The 22,326-nt window shown below is 35.9% G+C and overlaps 4 protein-coding genes across 5 annotated transcripts; 2 read left to right on the forward strand and 2 right to left on the reverse strand.

Annotated features, from left to right (window-relative positions):
- On the forward strand, positions 1 to 6,022 carry LOC129877246 (ABSCISIC ACID-INSENSITIVE 5-like protein 2). The gene is made up of 3 exons (XM_055952737.1): positions 1 to 1,379; positions 1,461 to 1,532; positions 5,534 to 6,022. Exons 1-3 carry the CDS (start codon positions 483 to 485, stop codon positions 5,612 to 5,614), a joined length of 1,050 nt encoding a protein of 349 aa, XP_055808712.1. The 5' UTR covers positions 1 to 482; the 3' UTR covers positions 5,615 to 6,022.
- Positions 6,023 to 6,582: 560 nt separating this feature from the next.
- LOC129877005 (co-chaperone protein p23-2) lies at positions 6,583 to 13,086 on the reverse strand. The gene is made up of 6 exons (XM_055952481.1): positions 12,926 to 13,086; positions 12,658 to 12,841; positions 8,955 to 9,111; positions 7,966 to 7,991; positions 7,826 to 7,871; positions 6,583 to 6,974 (listed from the first exon to the last, which is right to left on the reverse strand). The coding sequence occupies exons 1-6, from the start codon at positions 12,928 to 12,930 to the stop codon at positions 6,940 to 6,942; spliced, it is 453 nt and encodes a 150-aa protein (XP_055808456.1). The 5' UTR covers positions 12,931 to 13,086; the 3' UTR covers positions 6,583 to 6,939.
- Positions 13,087 to 14,312: 1,226 nt separating this feature from the next.
- On the forward strand, positions 14,313 to 17,391 carry LOC129877399 (probable small nuclear ribonucleoprotein F). Of its 2 annotated transcripts, none has more exons than XM_055952895.1 (5): positions 14,313 to 14,377; positions 14,999 to 15,086; positions 15,206 to 15,243; positions 16,308 to 16,372; positions 17,124 to 17,391. In XM_055952895.1, the coding sequence occupies exons 1-5, from the start codon at positions 14,372 to 14,374 to the stop codon at positions 17,191 to 17,193; spliced, it is 267 nt and encodes an 88-aa protein (XP_055808870.1). In that variant the 5' UTR covers positions 14,313 to 14,371; the 3' UTR covers positions 17,194 to 17,391. The 2 variants fall into 2 exon arrangements, with proteins under 2 accessions (XP_055808870.1, XP_055808871.1); XM_055952896.1 differs by lacking the exon at positions 17,124 to 17,391 and adding an exon at positions 15,369 to 15,442 and having other exon boundaries at positions 14,332 to 14,377.
- A 1,087-nt stretch (positions 17,392 to 18,478) lies between these two features.
- LOC129876403 (uncharacterized) lies at positions 18,479 to 21,311 on the reverse strand. The gene is made up of 3 exons (XM_055951838.1): positions 21,072 to 21,311; positions 18,993 to 19,254; positions 18,479 to 18,872 (listed from the first exon to the last, which is right to left on the reverse strand). The coding sequence occupies exons 1-3, from the start codon at positions 21,213 to 21,215 to the stop codon at positions 18,805 to 18,807; spliced, it is 474 nt and encodes a 157-aa protein (XP_055807813.1). The 5' UTR covers positions 21,216 to 21,311; the 3' UTR covers positions 18,479 to 18,804.
- Positions 21,312 to 22,326: the final 1,015 nt, after the last annotated feature.

Below are 22,326 nucleotides of genomic sequence, written 5' to 3' on the forward strand. Positions count from 1 at the left end.
ATATAGGGAGTGCACTTTTTTTTTTCTAGAGAGAATAGAATGTGGGTCTTGCTTCTATTCTCTCCTGAGTTAGATTGAGCCTCAGTTTTTTGCAGCAGAGAGAATATATGGTTTCTGGGTTTTTTGTTCTCTCATGGATGATGAATGTTGGACATATTTTGCTGCATGCAAGCTAATTTGACTATTCCCCTTTCTGGGTATTTCTTCAATTCCTTGGTAACACTGTTTTCTCCCTATTTTTCTACATGAATCCCTAGCATTTTCTTGAATTTGATCTGGGTATTCTGTTTCTTGATTTTTGTTTTTGTGAATCTGTTGATGGGGTTTTTGTGATTGTTACTGGAAGTGGGAAATGGGTTTGATTTGTGTGTATAGGGTTCTTAAGGAACAAATGTGTTTTGATGTGATGAATCATTGGGATATTGACAATAAACATTAGGACTTTAGTTTGTTTGTGTGTGAAAATAGAATTGATTTAAGGGATGGGATCTCAGGGTGGTGGGGGAGGGGGTAATAGTATTGGTGCAACTCAAGCTCAAGCTCAAGCTCAAGCCCAAGACCCAAAGACAAATGCTTTGGCTAGGCAAGGATCATTATATAGCCTAACTCTTGATGAGGTTCAGAGTCAGTTGGGGGATTTGGGGAAACCACTGAGTAGTATGAATCTTGATGAGCTTCTTAAGACTGTATGGACTGTTGAGGCTAGTCAAGGAATGGGGGGAACGGATTATGGGGCGTTGCAGCATGGTCAGGTTGCTTCGGGGAGTTCTCTGCATCGACAATCGAATATTACACTGTCTCGTGATCTGAGCAAGAAGACTGTTGATCAGGTGTGGCATGATATTCAGCAGGGGCATAAAAAGGATAGTATCGATAGGAAAGCTCAGGAGAGGCAGCCTACTCTTGGTGAGATGACCCTGGAGGATTTTTTGGTTAAGGCTGGAGTGGTTGCTGAGTCGACTCCGGGGAAGAAAAGTTTGGGCTCGGTTTTAGGTGTTGATTCATTGGCATTGCCACAACAGAGTGTTCAACAGCAAGCTCAATGGTCACAATATCAGATGCAGGCAATGCATCAACTACCGCCACAACAACATCAACAACAACAACCACAACAGCAGACCATGCTACCAGTTTTTATGCCTGGCCATCCAGTTCAACAACCTTTGACTATCGTTGCCAACCCAACAATAGATGCAGCTTATCCTGAATCTCAGATGACAATGTCCCCAACCGCTCTGTTGGGCACATTATCGGACACACAAACACTTGGAAGAAAAAGAGTTGCACCAGATGATGTCGTTGAGAAGACTGTTGAAAGGAGGCAGAAGAGGATGATTAAGAATAGGGAATCTGCAGCGAGGTCACGAGCAAGGAAGCAGGTGAAGTTGAAATACATTACAGAGTTTTGAATATAGTATATCGTCGCCATGGCTATTGAAATATTATCTTTTTATCAACAGGCTTACACCCATGAACTGGAGAACAAGGTTATACGCCTAGAAGAAGAGAATGAAAGGCTCAAGAGACAGAAGGTATGTTTGCAATAGCTAACTTTCTCGTCTGGTGAATATGGTAGTCATTTTGCATATTCTTCTAGTGGTTCTTGAAGAGTATGTGGTTATCAGGTACTTCGTTTCATTTGCATACTTAATGGTGTTACTTGCACTGACGTGGGCATCATTAAAAAGTGTAGACGAGTTTCAATTCTAGAACATGAGAAGCAAATTTGAAAGAAATGTAGAACAATTTCAACCTAACGATTTTTCAATACCATTTCCGACATATTATGTTAAACTTTTTACTGTTGAAACCTACATCGTTCGAATCATGTAGGCTCTTCACTTGTCCGCATAACAACCTCTCATCTAACGATCTTTGTAATGCTGCATTATGAAGCTCCAACTCCCGAAATAATGTTTTTTACATAAAATAAAGAAATAATTATATATCATGTTTAAAGTGAAATGTCTTTGGTAAGGTTAGAAACAAAATGAGTTTAATCATTTATGCAATGAGAAGAAGCAGTTACTTAAGTACATACTTTACGAGAGAGAAATGATTGCTTTATTCTCATTGCAATGTTTTTTAGAAAGGTCAGATATAGAATGTTTCGATCATTTATGCAAATTTGCATGAGAAGAAACTGCCTCTCTTTCTCATTTTGGGTCTTGTTTTATCTCCCCTACCCCATACTAAAAGAAAATGAATTTAAAGGGTCTAATACTGAATTACTATAAATTATATAACTTTATTCCTTGTATCGTTATGTTTCATATTGTAAAACTTTTAAACTATTATGTTGCCATTTTTGCTGGTTAAGTTGCATAAAGGTGCAGGGCTATCTAATGTTTAAAGTTCACTGCTTTTCATGTCATGCCCTTCACCGTTACTTTTATCCATTTCACGGAAATTCTCATAGTTGTAATACCCTTAAGGAAAATATCATCTTCAGTCAGTTTTGATTGCACAAGGTATTGTCTCTAGATTCTCCAAACATCTAGAGTTCCTTTCCTTCCATATTGCCCACCAAATGCTTGCAGGGACAATTCTCCATAAACTTCTGTTTTTAGCCTGCATACCTGCCTTCTCCCAGCTTTGAAGTGCTTCTGTAATCTTTCCAGGCATAGTCCAAGATATGCCTTTGAGATTTAGGAAGAGTCTCCAGAGTTGGCCTGCGATCTTGCAATGAAGAAATAAATGGTTAACTGTCTCAACAGTTTCACCTCAAAAGAAACATCTAGAACATAGTGGTATCCCTCTCCTCATCAGGTTATCTAAGCTCTACCATTCTAACACTAATTCTTAATGTTCTAACACTTAATGCCTTACTTAAGGGGTTAGGAACAAAGGGGAATGAATGCTATGGGTGGATCATTTTTCTTTGTATACAAAAAGGGATGGTCATCCATATGAAAATAAAGGCAGATTTTGTCGGTCTTCATCCATCCAAATCAGAATCAAAGTAGTATACATCTTCTTTCTTTGTTGGTATCTTAAATCTTGACCAAGCTATTTCAGATTAAGTGTTCAAAACAAGGAAGTGATCCTGATCTTATATCATCAACAAAGGACTTATCTCATGCCATGCTGTAGGCTTGACCTAGAATTCTTTTGCTCTCTATGGATTCCAAATTGAAAAAACAAAGCTTTAATGGATCGAGATTCTAAGACATCACACTCATCAACAAGCCAAATACTGTTCCAATTATTGTTGGTGAACATACCCCTTTCAGATTGGCTCAAGGCTATAGGTTTTGGAGGTAGAGTCAAAGATTATTGGAATGGTTATGAAGTTGTCTTGGGAAGGGATAGAGATGAAGATGAGATGAGTTTGGAGGAATAGAGGATTGGAAGGGGGTAAGGGAGTGCAAGGAACAGGTCAAGCGAGAGATAGCTATGTTGGCGATTGCGCAAGAGACTGATTGTAGATAGAATTTGAGGGCATTTTGCTTAAATGAGGGGACTTGTGATACTAATATTTTCCCCATGGTAGCAGTTAGATTAGGAACAAATCATAAAGAATAAGAGGGGTGGGCATAAAACCGAAAAAAACTGGCCAGCCGAAAGTTTTGATTTTTCAGTTTAGTTAGTTGGTTCACATTTAATGTTGAGGGCACAAGAGCTCTAGATTAATTTCCTTTATGATATATAAATAAGCTCTGAAGCAATTTCTACACTGAACATGAGAGAGCTAGCTTTGATAAAGAAGTAAGACTAAGCTGTTGAGTCTATTTTTACTTTCACTTTTCTTTTCTTTTTTGTTTTGTCTATTTGGTTTCGAAAGTAGTTAACTTAGCTAAATTTTATTGAACAAATCTTTGTAACTGATGCAGCAGTATCCAAGTAAATTTATTTTTACATGAACCCAAAACCAAACAAATCGAACCAATTAAACAAAACGAACATGAAGAACCGAAACCGAACCAAATTTACTATGTTTTGGTTCGGATTACCCAAATTGTCAAATCGAAAATAGAAAACCGGCTGAGACTTTCGCAAAACCGAATCAAATGATTGACGCCCAGCCCTAAAAGATAAAGTCAATGAGGCGGTGATGAAGTGTAAGGAGGAAGTGAGAGCAACAGCAGTTGCGAGATTTTATGAACAATTGTACATGAGTGGGGGGGGGGGGGGGGGATTCAAATAGGAGGGGACTTAAGGGAGTGATTGGAGAGGCCTAGAGGAGAAGAAGAGACGCGGTAGGCTGTCGAATGAATTCACATTGCTTTTTTATAGCATTGTTGGAAAGAGATTTGTTGGAGACCATTGCAGAGTTTCAAGAAATCGTAAAGTTTGAAAGCAATCCACAATGCATCCTTCATACTTAAAGAGGGAGTAGCATCAAGGATTGTTGGGCTGTTAGTATTGTTGGAAACATCTATGAGATGTGCTAGACGAAATATTCTCTACTTCTTAAGTCCATTTGTGGAAAAAAGACGTATCTTGGATGTTATTTTGGTGCAAAATGAAGTGGTTGACTCTAGAAAGGAAGAAGAGTTACACAAGTTGGACCTTAAGAAGGCTTGTGATCAGGTGAATTAAGAATTTCCAGACTTCATTTTGACGAGGATGGAATTTGGTGACAGGTGGAGGAGGACTCTCTCTCTCTCTCTCTCTCTCTTGATATCAGTCTGAACCACTACTAAGCTTTCTGCAAACTCAACGTGTATAATACTCATAAAATTTGCCCTTTTAAACAATATCAAAGGAAAAATCAGGGACGACAGGTTTGGATAGTCTTTTTCTAAAAATGAAAAAATGTTTTGCTCCTAGAGATCATAGCTTTGGTTTAATGGTAAGAACACAATTTGATGTGTTGATTAGGTGTTCGTCACGGATTCGAATCCTGTTGCGGACAAAAGTCTGACATATAAGTGGGGGAAGGGAGAAGGGCAAGCTTATTATCCACTGAGTTTAAACTGTGCACCACTAGCCATCTGGGACTCTTGGTTATAAAAAAGGATCAAAGATGAGTTTCAGGGTGTACTTGTCCCAAAAAGAAAAGAAAAACAAAAGATAGAACTATTTGGTCTAAAAGTGAGGTTCTGGTATCCAACAATAAGTTTTTCAAAAATCAAAAACACCAAAATGATAGGTGTTCACTAAATTAACACGCTAAACTAATAAGTCAAATTGAAGGTGGGAAGGTATCATAACTCTGTAAATCCTTTGTTCTTTTTTTCATCAAAAAATAATAATAATAAAAGATCCTTTGTTCTTTCAAGAAAGAGCAGGGGAAGCTTGACAACCAGCCATTTTCCATGATGTTCCTTAGTTTCTGTCTGAAATTTGTTTAGTTTCTGTCAGAAATTTGTGGCAAATGAATCCTTGAAATGCCTTTTCAGACGTCACCTATGCGAACTTATATAGCGAATTCATTGTTCAAAATAGCAAGATAGTTGTTGCTTAGCACTTGATGATCTGTTGTCTTCCCAAAATTAGAGAGCATTTGAGAAGCTCTTCTTCACATCCATTTCTTGTGTTTCTCAGCTGTCTTTCACAGATTATAATTTTACTATGGTTTTACGTGCAGGAGATAGAGAAGGTGTTACCAAGTGTTCCACTTCCAGAGCCTAAGTATCAGCTGCGCAGAACAAGCTCCGCGCCCTTCTAACATCCAGTTTCATGTACGAATGATGAATATGTAGATGCATAGTGTTCGTAATGTCATTGAAATTTATGTTTAGCTAGTCATTATCCGTTCATCTCCTTGTTCTTGGTTAACATCCTTGTTCAGGAGACCACCATGGAGGCCTCCGGTGGCAGCTCTTGTCTGCTGCCCGTGTGATTGCCTTGGCTGTCTCTACTTCTCTAGATAAGTTTTTTTTTCCTTGTATGTACATTTTTATAGTTTTAACCTTGGAATTATGTGGAGGATATAGTTTTGGTAGTTTCCTTTCAGTTACTGTAAGCATTTCCAGTATGAATGCTTTCTAGACAAGTGAAAACAAAGTTATTGTATGTTTCCAGTTGTATTAAAACGATCGTGAGAGGGGTAATCTTCTTCATGGTTCCTTCTAGACTTGAAATCCTCAACTGCTTTGGCATATGGTTTCCATACTTGACACTCAAATTGAACTTCACTATTCTCATATATGGACTAATCTGAAGCTTTGATAAGTTGTTTTCTAAGTTCAATTGTAAGGTGTACATGTTCCATGTAGATCAATATCTTTTGCTTTCCTTTATGTTGGAACAAGAAGCACTTTTTGAATACAAATGGGATATATACATAACTTGTGAGCTAGACAGTTGTTGAACACATTAACCTCATCTTTAGTAACCAGGTGTTTACACCAAATTATGTAAATTTACTATAGTTAAGTGATTTAATGAGGCGAGAATGATGTTAAGTAATGGTGTGATAGAAGTCGATGTAATAGATGTGTCTATCTATTTATTGATTTGGTGTAAAACTGTAAATACTCATAGTAGGCAAGGCAAGGCAAGGCAAATACAATAGAATCAGTTTACAATAAGGGTGCCCATAACCTGAAAGTAAAAAAGGGTGATTTCAGAACATTTCCAATAGTACTGGGCCAAATTTTCTCTAGACTATAGTATGTACTAAAACTACCTTGGTATGATGAAAATATTTCTGGTTAACAATCTCCTTTCCAAAGCCATAATAACCAAACGCATACCCATGAAAGGAAAAGAAAACAAAGAATTAGAAAAGCAAAGTAAACTTCTTTTAAATCCAAAACCGCGCTGGGAAATCCCATATTGAGAGGTAAAGCACTTTCTAACAAAAGTGACTCCTGAACCAGCCTGATAAGGTGAAACTAGATCAAACACATGGCTTAAAATCAGTCTTCCAAAAACCACTATACATCTGAATACTTAAGCAAGAAAGTCATTATATTTTGTTTCCTAAAAGACAATTTTAAACATCTCTGATGATCATCAGCCTCTTTTCAAAGTTTTCAACAGCTGGCTTTAATTTCCTCTAGCCTTTTCCAGGTCTGGAAGATCTGCAATTAAGAGACAAAATAGCCACAATTGAAAAAACTCCATCTCCTAATAAATAACTTGCTTCTATCTGGCTAAGTTGGATAAGGGAAATTAAGGACATTGTAATAGATGTATCAAAAAGAGCAAGCAAACATGGTTTTTTTCCGCCTTTATGCAAGTAAATAATCAGAATACACAAGAAAAATCAACAGCTAAATAAATGTCGTTTTGGTAACTTAGAAGACAGAGAAAATGTCAGGCAGATACTGGTGGATCAAGGAGAAGGAAAAAAGACACTGGCAGAGTAGAAAAGAGATATAGAGAGCCACTAACTTACACATTGGCAGAGACCAAGATTAAAGCTAATGTGTGTTATGTGATTTCAATGTACTTATCGGATGTTCAATTTATTCTCGCTTCTAAGATGTCTTTTAGCATTACAAAAAGTGTAACTAAGTGAGGTTTCCCAGTAGGAATAAACGAAAGCTTTAAGTCTCAGTTTAGTAACCTGTCCTTGTCTCTCTCATTTTCTCCTCCTTTGTTTCTCTCCTTAAGAGTTTATCCAAACTCCGAATGTTATCCTCCTATACTCATTCCTCTCCTTTCTCTCCCTTTCTTCCAATCTCTCTAAGTTCCTTGTATCTTCACCGTCATTCGAGTATAAAAAGTTATTCATATAGCAAGAAAATGAGAAGCAAGAAGTTGGGCTATTCCTATCTTAAAGGAAATGAGGCTTGGATAAGTATTTGAGAGCAGCTGCATAATGATGAATTGCAAGGAGAGCTGACTGAAAAACATAACATTGTCTCTGATGTGTACAACAAATTAAAGTTATATGTAAACTAGTGCAATCAGATTGGAAACAACTCACAGAGCATTCCTCCATCATCGCTGCTCTCGTCGTCATCTCCAGTGTACTAAAAGAAGATATATTCAAGTCATATAACTATGATCACAGTAATTGGACATTATGTTGCATATAATATTTAATTAGATCAGGTTAGGCATTACCGCAACACCCCCATCATCAGAGTCCGCTGCATGGAACAGAAAACTGGATTAGCTTTATGAGTATATTAGTTAGGATACAACATATAGTGTTATACATGAGAAGGAGTTAGCCAACTACTGAAAAGAATTACATGGTTTCAGTTCTTCCCAAAGTGAAGAGAGAGGAGGAAGTAGGTGAGGTAGTATAGTTCAATGTTCATCGCTATTGATGTGCAGCTGTAAAAGACACTAACTTGACAGAATAGATATCACTATGGTCAGAGAAACGAAGAGGGAGGGAAGTGATGAAGTGATATTTATATCTGGATCAACCTGAAGGTTTGGGAAGTACGAAAGGCAAATCTGCATGCCTAATTTTGGAGCACATTATCATTTCACTTTAAGCAACTACATCGATTGTAAAATTAAAATTTTAGACAAACTGGTCCCCGGAGTTTTAGTCTAGTGGTAAGAGCAAAATGCGTGATGTGCGGGTTAGGCCACGTTACGTGTTTGAATATTGATATAGGTAGAATCATGGTATTTAAGTGGAGAAGGGTAGAGGGGCGGGTCCATTATCCATCGAGTTTCAAACCTTCTATTACTTTAGTCAGGCAAGAAAAGTTTGATTAGAGACAGTCAGACTTAATACACTCAACCCACAGTCTGATTAATAAGGTTGCCTTTGATCAATCAAATGGAACATTTAGCAGAGAAAATAGAAAGAAAAAGAAAATTAAGTATTGTTAATATTTCAGCCGCCACTTTGCTCCTATTCCAAAGCATAAGAAAATAAAAGAGGAAATGGAGATGAAGTTGAATTACAAATTGAAGGAAGATTCAACAGAAAAACAATAGTAAGATTGGCTGAACAGGAAGGAGGCTTACCAGCATTAGGATTCATTAAAACACTTGAGTTCTCTAGTTCTATTTTCCCCCTCAAATTAATGGAAGGATAGCCATAAAATTAATTAAAATTTAAGGAAGCAAGTGAGATGCAGCCAACTCACAATATTCTTCATCATCTTCATCACACCATTTGTTCCAATCAACCTTGAGGTATGGAGCGGGCTTCTCTTCAGACTTCAATATTCTTGGCCACCAGCCTTTTTGCTCCTTTTGGATTGAGCAGAGGATGTTTCTCGACCCAATATTGGTTTTACACCGCTGCACCAGAAAACACTCTACAATATCAACCATGAGAATTTTCTAACCTTGAAACAAAATTGTAAAGGAAGATACATCCAGTTCAAATTTAACATTTCTTTAATAGACTAGTCATATCTCATCTAAAGGGAGCAAGACACTATCCTATTATTCAAGCAAAAAGTAATAGAAAGATTCTTTTTATAAGTCATGATAGACATAAACAGCCACAATGACGTCTGAATTAGGAAATACAATATCCAACTATCATAGAGAAGCAACCCAATATAAGACCTCTCCAGTTTTCAAGAAGTGTAAGGGACTTTGTCGTAACCTAAATTAGAATGTAAAAAAAGAATTTCTACTAAGAAATCAATGATTAGGTATCAAATTGCAAATTTAACATGATCATTTTTTTAAGAAGGTAAAACTTATCAATAACCAACAAAAAGAAAGTGCTTAGTAGGTACAAAAGAAACTGGCAGATTCCTAGTATATCCGTAAGGAATCTAGTAGACCATATATCGTCTATACTATTTACAACATTCAGATTGCACAGTAAGTTTAAATTCTGAAGACATCTTAATTATAAGAAAACTATATGATCATCTATATCATCAAAACACTTATAATTTCTTTCTATCCACCACAAAATAGCAGTTCTCTAGACTTGTCTCTGCCTTTTCTTCTCTTTCTAAATCAGCCAACTGGTGAGTGCAGCATTCGAGCCTCTTGACATAACCCGATGTACTCCAAGTATGTTTCAGAACATACACCAGTTTTCCCAGATTTGTCTGCACTTCATAAACATAACGGTATACTGATCCAGTTTCTGACCTGCAAAAGTAGCATCTGCAGCACATGATCCTCTTCTTAGCATGTTGTCTTGAGTGAACATGCATTGTGAGTAATTCTCCATATCATCCACAATGTATACAGATTTAAACTTGTGACATTATAGGTAACTCTATCAATTTCTCAATCAAAGTGTTTGTATGATTCCAATGTTCCATTCCCCCCTTTCTTATACTTAGCAATTGTGAGGTCATTAGTAACTGCAATGCCGAACAAATCAGGGAACGTCTCTTTCAAAAGAGGAGCCTTCCATCCATACATCCGATAAAAGCTAATTCTCTTGCCCTTCCCTACTTTCACTTTTACCTTGTTTTGAAATTCCCGCAATATTCCTAATCATGTTCCACACACGAACAATCTGATAATCATTATTGTTCCCATTTTGTCCTTACTACAATCTGATAATCACTATTGTTCCCATTTTGCCCTAACTTAATAGACATTTGACATTCATATGCGTGCGCAAACTAGTATTGTGATGGTTTATGCAAAAGTAGAAGATTAGACCAATTTTAGAAAGATAAAAAAGAAGTACTGCACAAATTGGCAGAAGTGCATACAATAGGTTGCATATCCCTTTCTACTTGATAACTGAGTATCACCAGGTATAAAGGAACAGACTAATAATCACGAGTGGCGTGCTTCCATATGCTTCCCTGTGAACTATCATCATGACAGACATACAGTTGAAGACACAAATGTAAAATTAAGAAACCTCTCTCACTATTTAATAGATAAACGTGGGTAGAGCATATGTAACTAAGCACTGTGCCAGCTTAAAAGTATCAATTCACTTCCAAAAGTATATCACGTTTAAATGCAAAACACAGCTACGTACATGATACCAAACTCTAGAAGAATAAGGAATACAAGCAAAGACAACTTGAAGTCACAAACATAGGACAGTGGGTTCACAGTCTTATACATACACTTCCCAAAAGTAAGATAAATTTTTATATCCATTTATATAGTCCAAGCCAAGGCAATGGGTAGATCTATCTTGGTGTAGATCCACCTCTGGTCATGAACCATCACAAAAAGGTATTACAACAGCTATGATTGAGCGAGCCATATGCTGATTTTGTGAAACCCATCAGTAATCACAGCAATAAACCATGCATCCTGATTCAAAACTACTACAGCCCTTTTCAGCAAAACAACACCTCAATCCCAAACTAGTTATAAGGAAGCTACATGAATCCTTAATATCTGTCCCAATCTACTTGTACCATTCCCATACTAACATTCCCACCGGGGGTAGACCCACATGCAATGTTTTGGGTGCTCAAGCACCCATCGACCCCAACACAAACTATATATTCTTATACAAAAATTTCTTAAAATTGGTATATAATAGCTGAAAAGCACCCATCAGTCAAAACTTGGAGTGGGTTCTTTGGTTGAAAACTAGAAAAAAGGGGCCTGGCTCGCCCCTACATTCACGGTTCGACTCCTAAATGTAACATTTTTATGAAGTCCTGTTTTCTTTTTCTTTCTTAACTTGTCCTTTTTTTGACATAAAGCTTAGCTTGTCCTCTTTCATTTTAATTATACTTTCTTTATTCTTCTTCTTTCTTTGTTCACTTTTTCATTTAGTTTTAACTTTTCTAAATGTTTTCATTGTTAACTTGGTTTTAAAGAAAATTATTATTGTGTACCAATAGTTTTGCTCCTATATTTTATGATCGGTAGCAATTTTATGTTAATTTCTACTTTGTGGAGTCATACTCAGTATGTTGTTGTTATTGTATGCAATTTTACATTAAACGAAGGTCAGCACCCACGATCTTAAAATCCCGGATCTGTCACTAATTCCCACCAATGGGACCGAAACTAATGGGTAACTCAGGATAAAAAGTATATATACTTTTAGTTACACGCGTACATGAGCTAGTTCAAACCTCACTACAGGATTGAGGAAGAGGCAAGAAAGTTGAGCTATATGGCTATACATCCTTCCTTCCCTATGGTTAACTATTTTTTCCTCCTTTTCCCATACTTCCGAAGGAAGAGATAGACGGTGCAATGGTAAAAGTACTCATCAGGTTCAAGCTGCGGAAACAACTTCATGCACAAGGTAAGGCTGCACATATGTAAAACCTAATGTGCTCCAGCCCTTTCTCAAACCCCCACCCCATAGTGAAAGCTTAGTGCACCAGACTGCCCTTAATCAATAATTTGGGGTTCTCCACATTTTCTAATCATATACAAATTGCTAGACAAACACCCTATACGAATATACTAACAACCCTGTTCATCATACTCTACACAATTGCTACATTTTTGTAACCTTTTTCAATAATTTAGGGTTTCTCTAAACATTTTTCACTTACATACAAATCGCTAAACAAACTACTCCTTGCAAACACTAAACTTAACATAAAACTACCATCAACCCACCAACAAGGGTTGTGGTAGAGTGGTAAGTACTCTCCTTAATCAGAGATCTCGGATTCGAGTCCCCTAATACGGAATCACCTTTGTTAGGAAGCTTTACCACCGCATTGGTAATTCCCAATGCGAATCTGGATTTAGTCGGGAGCCAATGTGAGTACCGGACACCGCGTGGGAAACCAAAAAAGAAAAACTAGCATCAACCCTTTTCATCAAACTCAACAAATTTGCCACGACCAATAAAATAAACGAAAGCCCATAAAGAAAAAACAAAACTTTAAAACTTTACATAAAACAATAGAAAAAACAGTGGAAAACCTCAGGGGAAACATTCCCGTAAAGTTGGAGAGTGACAGAGAATGAATCGCCATTAACACCAATTGCAGAGAAATTAAAAACACCATCTGGGTCACACTTCAATGATACATCTTTAGCATCGGGCAATGATATAGTCAAGTAAACTTTCTCCGATCGTTGAGCCCAAAGAACTTCTGGTTGACGACTGCACATTTTTTTTAAAATTTTTTTAATACATCTCAGAAAGAGAAAAAAATTGCAGATAATCAAAATTTATTCAAATGGGTACCTCATTTTTGGAGAGAAATTGTAGATTTAGATCGTCTACTGAATCAATTGATGCCGATTTTTCTTCTGCTTTTCGAGTTTTAGACTCAAAACTTTCTTCAATTAGCAGTTCATAGTTGTCACTTTCTCTTTTTGACTTGTTTCCTTGTACTAATCATTAATTCATTATATCTTCTAATAGCTATATTAAAATTAAAAAGAAAAAGATTTTCATGCTTTTATTGTGTTTTATCATGCTTTTATTGTGTTTTGCCATGATTTTTTAGTTTTGTAATTTCTTTTTCGATCTGCTTTGATATATTACAGATTTGAATGAAGAGTCTATCAGAAATAATAAATCTATCTATCAAAATAAAAATACATCAATTATGTTATTGTTATTGTTGTTGTTGTATTACTTTTGTGGAATACACCAATTAATTATATGCACTGGCGGAGCCAGAATTTCGATTAAAAAGTAAAAATATAAAAAAGTTAAATGGCATAGAAATCAAGAAATGTCAATAAAAAAATTATCTAGCTACACCTCTCAAATATCCGCCATTGATTATATGTACCTTCTTATTCTTTTCTTGAAACTTTAATATAAAACAAAGTGTATATGAGATCAAAGGATTTTATTTTTGGGTTGATTTTCCTTCTATGGAATAAGAATGTGTGTATAACGTGGTATACATATTAAACAAAGAAAAAAAATTGTACTAGTTTTTTGATTTGTACCACATGTTTAGATACGAATATTTATATCTTCAATCCTTTATATCTGATTATTTTTTTTTGATTTTTCATTCAGTATCCGATGTTTGCGTGAGAGTTCGCTTCCTAACAAAGGTGATTTTGTACCAAAAAGATTAAAATTTAAGACTTCTGATTAAAAATGGAAGAATAGTTATCACTACACACAACAGTAATTTTTTGGAATTTGACTCTATAGGTAGGTATCGGCGGGGTCTTTCGAACATCGGATCTCGAGTACAAGCCAAGGAGAAAGACTGCCGGAGTGCGGAGGTTGTTCCCATCATTGAAGTCAGGGTGTGGGACTGAGCCTTCCGAATGAGAAAGAAGAAAAGTGCTGAGTTCCTGAATATTCAGACAATAAAAAGAACCTTCTTAAACTCCAAAGAGTCGACTGACTCTTAGTTGTTTCCGCCGCGGATGCGGAAGACCCAATAAAAAAAGATTCTTGTGGTAGGCCCTGTCCCTGGTAAAAAATATAGTGAAATATTTTACCATCAACCTAGGGCAAGGCTTAAATTAGTCGTTCCAAATGGGCTATATGTTGCAACTCTCCATTGGGCTTTACATGGGCCCGTCCCATCTAATTGGAGCTGGGCCCATTAAAGTTTGTAAGCCCACTGCGTCCTCCATATTGATATAGCTCACCATTTGGTTACTTGGCTTTTTATTCCTCGCCTTCTTGTGAAACCCTAAACCTCGAAAAGCTTCAATGGCGGTAAGTACTCGAGCTCATTCTTCAAATGGCGTCTCTCCTTATTGTGCTGCTCACTATTGTTTTCCTCTTTCTTCAATCCCTAATAACTTTGTTTTTGACCAGTTTTTTGGCTTTCAGAGCCCTGTACTGCAATTACACTAACTATATTTATGCAAATTATGTTGAACAAATGTATGTATTCCTGAGCGTCTTTCGGGTGATATAATTTTAGTTTTTAGCTTATTTGCTGCTCGATAATTGCATTATTACTTCTTACTGCTGCTCTGGAAGATAAGCTTGCGATATGTGTTGTGAGTCTTGGATATTCCAGGAAGCGCACAAACGTTCTGGAGCTAATGGAACCATTTGAATTCCATTTTGAGGCCTTTTATCTGAAGTTTTAAAAAGTTTGTCAATTTGATTAGCAGAATTACCAAGTAAATTGAGACACAGAGAGTAGATGTAAGTATTTATGCATCATATTTCATAAGTTTGGTACTATAAATCGTCTGAAGAACTTCCAGGCTTTGTACAAAGTGTATTACTCATTATGTGTGGATGGAAATAAAAGTAGAGTATCACACTATATTTAGAAACTTTGGGTTCTGATTCTGAAAATCTTCTAATATTGTGTCACTGCAGACAGTACCAGTTAATCCGAAGCCTTTTTTGAACAATTTGACTGGAAAGCCTGTGATGGTAAAGCTAAAGTGGGGATTAGAGTACAAAGGTACTCAGTTTCTTGGACTCACTGATTCCTAACACTGTTATTCATTAAGGTTTTTGAGAGCTAGACTTGTGCAGACATTATTTAACTAAGCTCCTTTTTTTTGTTTTCTCTCTTTCAAGGGTATTTGGTCTCTGTGGATTCATACATGAACTTGCAGGTACTACTATTAATTTGAGTTTTGTCTGTATAATAAACTGTCTAAAAGAACATTATCATTAAGTGGATGTATGTGCATGTATGTCCTTGTGATATGTTTAACTCTTTATAATGAACCATTCACAGTTATCCATCAGTGGCATGAATAGCTTAGATCACGACATTATTATATTGTATAAAGGATTTCCTTTTGCAAACAGGTAGAAACGAATTTTTCCGAATATCTAACTCTGTTAAGACAATTCGTGTTAACTTTGCAATAGTTTGGGACATTTACCTTTTGTCTTTTTTCTATTTGTGGATGTGCAGTGGGGAGGAACTGTGTTCAAATCAGATGTCTTCACTAAAAAGTAGCATTAAGTTTTGTTTTGTTTTTGCAATGGTGTAGAGTGATCAGTGATAAAGTAGAAGACAAATGGAAAAATACAGTACAAACAACGGCATAGATATCAAAACAAAGAGATGCAAAACTCGTGAACTGTTTCATGTCATATGTTTCTTATACGTGTACTGTATCTATCATAGAGATAGCTTTGCATTGAGTAAAGCAGTTGTTTCATCTTCCAAACCTCTGTTCTTCTTTCTTTCCACACAAACCTGAAGATGCATTCAGGATGCCATCCAACTTATGGTGCCTTTCCCGCATTTTAGTAAAGTACAAACAGCTCAAGCCTGACCCATCAATTTTGCAGCAATGCATAGACCATTTCAAAGATAGTGTGCTATCTAGAAATGAAGTAGGAAACAATTAGCTAATTCATCTGTCTGCAGCATATACTACCCATAGCTGCGTACTTGAAGGTTATCTTGGATAAGGATAGCTCCATGTATGACTACATAAAAACTTGAATCTGGGAGTAGAGTTTTGTTTTACAAATGGCTTTGCAACTAAAATCAGAAAAATAATGAGCAGAAAACAATACAATATGTAATAAAAGACTAATCATTTTACATTCGTTGTCAGAAGAAGTTATCATGAGCTCACGTAACGTGCTTTTTCTAAAGAATTCTGTATCCGTGCATATTTTTGTGTTATTTTCTGGAATCACGTTATTCTTTTTGCAGCTTGCAAATGCAGAAGAATTCACTGATGGAGTAAGCTCCGGCTCTCTCGGAGAGATCCTGATTAGGTACCTTCATTGCTTTGTCTTTTGATGTTTATATTTGGACTGTATTTGAAATTCATGCAACAGCTGAACATAATACTCATGCTGTGGTAGTTAGTATTTTTAAAATATAGTAATTTTATCCCCCCTCTCCTCTCACCTCTCTTTTCTGCTTGCATTAAGTAGGAAGCATAAAAAGCTGAAGAGACGTGTCTAGTTGAAAATAGAGCTCTCATTTATTCTTCCCTGGTTGACATTTTCTGTTAATTTTTTCCCCACAATTGGTTCATTTTCGGAGTGGAAAGATGGAGACTTTTCTTTGCCCTGCATCTTTCTACGTGTTGGATGTGTCATGGTGGAAACCTTAAATTGTTAATATTCGACCAGCATGACTTAAATGTATAATGTACTGTATTTTCTCTGCTGCCCTTGTGATATGGGTGAGTACTCAGACATTCATAGCACATTTCAAAAGTGTCTCTTGTTGCTAACTAATTCAATCCGTACCCGCAAACATGATTCCATGCTCCATCTTCCTTGCAATACCACTCTCTAATTAGATCACTTGCATCTTTTCCTTTTAGAGGACGGCTGAAATAACCAACTTAGACCATAGAAAGTTGCATACCTTGATCTTTTTAACTCTTCTTACACATTTACTTGTTTCTGTTTTTAATCAATTGTATCATGGAAATCACCTAGGTTGAAATAGCTGCTGCTAAATAAAAAACCATGTAACTTATCTTTGTTAACCTTGTTTGTTTTGCATTTGCAGATGTAATAACGTCCTCTATCTTCGTGGTGTACCCGAGGATGAAGAACTGGAAGATGCTGACCGCGACTAGAGAGTGTGTTGTATTAATAGTGACATGGTTCATTGATCAATGATTGGAACGACTTGAATGTATTATCGATATGTGTTTTCTAGGTGCTTCCATCTTGATATATGCTGTTGGTAGTCTGGGGTAAATGTTGGTGACTAATGATTTACTGGAGCAAAATGACTAGAAAGCTATACGAGATTGCGTTTATTTTTGTTATGATCTCCAGATTGAATGATGGTTAGATTTTCTCCAAATTGAAACCAAATTAATTGTGCTGAATTGTTAAATATACAAATCAAATACTGTTTTTGTTTCTATTTTATCCAAATTTTGTTGGTTTTTTTTGTCTTGTTATCTACTTGAAATATATAAATGATTACTATAATTAAATATACAACTCCTCATCTACTGAAACATCTATACGCAAGAAATTTCATTGTAAGCCACAGCAATTATTTACTGTACAATCTATTTATGTTTTAAACTTATCTAACAAAAATAACTTTCTAGAAGAATAAAAGAACTCAGCAAGAGCCATTAAGATAGATAAAGTAGTTAAAAGATATCTATAAAAAATAGATATATATGGCAAAATAATTGAAATAATCTTTCCATATATTTTCACTACTTCCCATCAAGTCTTTAATGCGTTCAAAAAATTTCTTTCTTCATCAATTGAATCGCTGTTCGCGAAAAAGTGCATTTTCGTAACTCAAACTCCCTTGTATCCGAGTGCCTCCCTTTTTCATATTGAGGATCTTGATAAACTCAACTATTAAGATAGTTTCATCTAACTTTTTGGAGTGTGTTAATGGTTTATTTTGCTTCTCGACGTTGGAACGTCACCAACGTCCTATAATTTGCATTGTTCATTAGGTTATGAACCAAAAGAAAAGATCTACAAAGTTCTTTTCACGAGACTTGAAAACAACAGAAGATATTTAGAGACATAACTGGGTTTTCACTTTAGACGCAAGTCATGGAAGGAGATCAATAGCATTTTCCATTTTCGACAATTCAAGGAGGGAGTTTGTGTCAATGGAGTTATCTATATGTTTAACGGTTATCTTTGGGAGAAAAGTATAATTGCATTCCATGTTAAAGCTGAAAGTTTCATAGGTATTACAATACCGGAAACTTTACATGAGGTAGTAAATTATTCTAACCTGATAGAAGTGAGGGAAAATTAGCCAAGTATTAAAACCTAATAGAACTTGTAACTATACGTTGGCTACGCCCTTGTATTCATTGAGCCAAGTATTAAATCTTCGAGTAGCAGTTCATTCTCAAACTAACAACGAAAGTGTATGGATATTACTGTGGCCTGTTTCAGATAACCCTTGAAAACTCTAAATTGTTTTACATCCATTCAGATATAACTACATTCTTTGATGTTCAACTTGATAAGAATCAAGAACAAAAACTGATACACTAAAAAGGAAATTTAGTTGCATTTATCCGATAACGTTATTTTTCCCCAAAAACAATTAATTGATACACAAAGCTAACTTTGAATCATCTGTTCTTGAATATGTGTAACAAACTCTGTGTTTTTCATGTTACCTGACAAAGCCAAAGCCAATGCTTGCAATCATGATTCATGAAAAACAAGTCCCAATCAAACCCAAAGGATCAAGCAAGCCCAAGATGACCTCGACCCCCACACTCCGAACACATTATGTTACCAGAACCCCCACAACCTGCAAGGCCAAAGTCAAAGAGTAAAATATCTGGCCGTCTCCAGATCTTTGTCAGCACACATTGACAAAGATTGAAGGAAATCTGAATGCGAAGGGAATGAGGGAAAGAACAGAACTTACCTAAGCATCTAACTTTGACAATTATTCCCTGACTTTCCATTATAGAATCAACATATAGGCCCGAACCGGAGCATGTGGTACAAAGGACAGCGCCTTTAGCTTCACACTCGGAACAATGAGGATTATCTCCAGTATTCTTCTTGGCCAATGACAATCCAGTTGGCTTCTCAATTCTTTCCTCCGGTACAGATTTATCATAGCAAAACAGAGATTCAAGACTGCTTATATGTTTGTGAGCATCACCAACAGCATTTGGCATTGCCTGCAAAGTTGGGGCACATACTCTTAGGTCTCAAGTAAAATGTATAAATCCTTTGCCAAATACAAAGAAATGCAAATCTGAGATTGTTGTAGATTATTTTCAACCACAGCTTTAGCTATGACACAAAAACAAATGATGATATATTAAATTTAAGAAATTGATGCATGAGGTCTTAAAATAAAAGATTTTGAAACCGGTGGCCTCGCTGAATCCTACCCTTTAGATTTAGGCTTTAGCTTAATGCGTTCTCAATGTTGTGTATGTTGTGTTGCCTATGTGAGAAATAAAGTTGGAAGCATGCATGAAGACAAATGTAATACTTTATAGTTGCTCCATATAACATATACAATACATTCACCCGAGGTGGGGACACAAATACATACACTATTATGTTACATCTAGTCTAACACATGTTATGTACAAGACAATTTTTTCCTTGCACGAGATGGGCGTGTTATGTAGTGATTCAAAGGGTGGCTCGGATTTCTCCTAAGTTCCAACTCATTGTGGCTTCCTTTTCCTTTGAAACTCTTTACATAATCTGTCCACTGTTTCAAGAAGCTCTTCGTCATTCTAATCTTGAAGCACTTATATAAAAGTTATACTCCAAAAGAAAAGGATGAAATACATAGAGGTGTAGCAAGCTCATATTGCTCCATATTTGGAATTGTTCATTCACTAGGCTCTTTTGTAGACACGAACAACTGTAACCATAGATTTTTTGCCCTTTCAATTAATCTGCCACCTCCCAACAGTACCGGAAAGCTCTGTTCACCCAATCACAGAGCTAGGTTAAAGAATTGAATTCCCTTTTGTCGAAAATTTATATTGAGCAAATAGTGGCAAAACCAATTCTTTCTTAATTATAAGTTGTAGAATCCATAAAAAGAGAAAATTGTAGTGAAAGGATTCAAAAATTTGCCACTTTTGAATTCCTAGTATAAACTCCTAGCTCCGCCACTGTGTTCATCATTTTATATTTGTCCTTTATATGCAACACTAAGCACTTATAAACACATGACCCAACTCTATTTATCTTTATGTCCTCCCCCGGGCGGAGCTATACTTCTGCTTGTTGATTCCGCAGAACCTAGTACCTTTGGTCAAGACCTCGTATTTATATTAAAAATTTCATTTAATATGTACAAATAATCTATCCGGAACCCAACAAGCTTCCTTTTTCCTATAACTCGAAACTCAAAATCCTAGCTCCACCTTTGTCATCCCCTACCCCCACCCCCTTTATGTCAAAACAAAAAATCCACTTATTATGTACAAATAATTGATCCATAACCCAGTAAATTGCCTTTTTCCTAGAACTCCAAACTCAAAATCCTAGCTTCGCCTTTGTCATCCCCCACCCCCTTTATGTTAAAAAATCCACTTATTATGTACAAATAATTTATCCACAACCCAATAAGTTGCCTTTTCCCTAGAACTCCAAACTCAAAATCCTAGCTCCGTCTGTTGCCCCCTCCTCCTCCTTTATGTTAAAAAACCAGTAAATTGCCTTTCCTAAAAATCAGAACTCAAAATTCTAGCTCCGCCCCCTGCCCCTGCCCCACCCCAACCACCACCACCACCGACATGCCCAGTATAGTCCCACAAGTCGTGTGGTTTGAAGAGGCTAGAGTGTACGCAAACCTTACGTATCATTTAGGTATCATTTTCTCCAGTAATTCAACCTTTGAAGCTTAAAATTAAGCGGCTCAACTTCGACTTTTCTAATAGGATCGAGAAATCATAAACAACAACAAAATTGAAGAATTTAAAAACACCATCAAATAAAATTGGAAACAAATTAAATTTACACTTACTCGTCGTGGTATCGGAGATCCAAAAATGACATTGTTGGTGAAATTTCTCAAATTGGGTGTTGCAGAGAAGGAACCTATCCGACAAATTTGTGAAAATTTGGGCAAACTAACTGACAAAGATGATATTTTTAGCGTACAATCCATTGTTTTTCACAAAGAAATTTGATACCCAGATAATAAATTTAAAGGTTTTATATTTTAATCTTCATTTTTCGATGAAATTCATTGGTATTTTTATCTCTAAACCTTGTAATTAACGCCAGAATTCATTTGTCTTCACATTCTCTGTTTCGGGTCGAGAGAGATGAGGCCCATTATGGATTAATTTGGACCACTTTTCGAAGTAGGCCCATGTATTTGTAGGCGTTTAGGAAATATTTAAGTTGTAGCCGATATTTCCAAATTATTTAACTAGTAATCAGAATTAACAAATTTTAGGTAAGAGTTACTACAAGTCTACACTAGGATTGTTCAAAGCTCGAACTGAAATCAGTAACCTGAAATAAAAAAGGTTACTCTGGTAATGGGCTATTGATTTAACTATTTTGGTAACGGTTTTAATTTTTTTTTTCCTTATATTGGGTTATGAGTTCTTTAAGGTTTGAGATTTTCTCTTTAACGGTTTGATTGATAGTAAATTAATAAATTATATTTATATCACTTGGCATATATAGTCCTTAACTTAAGATTTAGTTTCATACTTTATTTCTGACTGTCTCAAACTCTCGGTTAGTCTACAAGGTGTCAGTATTTCCTTTTGAGTAAAATGCAATCTGTCAACTCATGTGCATTGTTCATTTGGTTTGTGACTATGTTACTAAATGCTTTTTAATGATTTATTTAGTATGAAATCTTAATAATTAAATCGATAATGATCAATAATTGATAATCCAATAAACGATATAATAGTTTATCATGTCTACAAACCGATAATCGCTAAGTCAAACTAAATCTACCGATACACAAACCTATGCTACATGCTTATTAGGTTAAAATCGTGAAATGTTGCCTACAAAATATGCAACTAATTATAAAAATGTTTGGAGTTTACATTCAAAGTTGTGTTTGGATACAAATTTCACTTCTCTTGAAATACATCTCAAAGTTATTTTAACTTTTTTTAATTTTGTATTTGAAGTTGAAAATAATGGATGGAATTGTTTAAGCAAAATATTTATTAATGGAGTGATATATTTCTTGCATTTCGTAGTTCTTGTGTCTTTGGTGTTGACTTGAATTAATTATTACTTTTAAA

This window comes from Solanum dulcamara, chromosome 12 (genome assembly GCF_947179165.1).
Source record: "Solanum dulcamara chromosome 12, daSolDulc1.2, whole genome shotgun sequence".
Taxonomy (NCBI): Eukaryota; Viridiplantae; Streptophyta; class Magnoliopsida; order Solanales; family Solanaceae; genus Solanum; species Solanum dulcamara.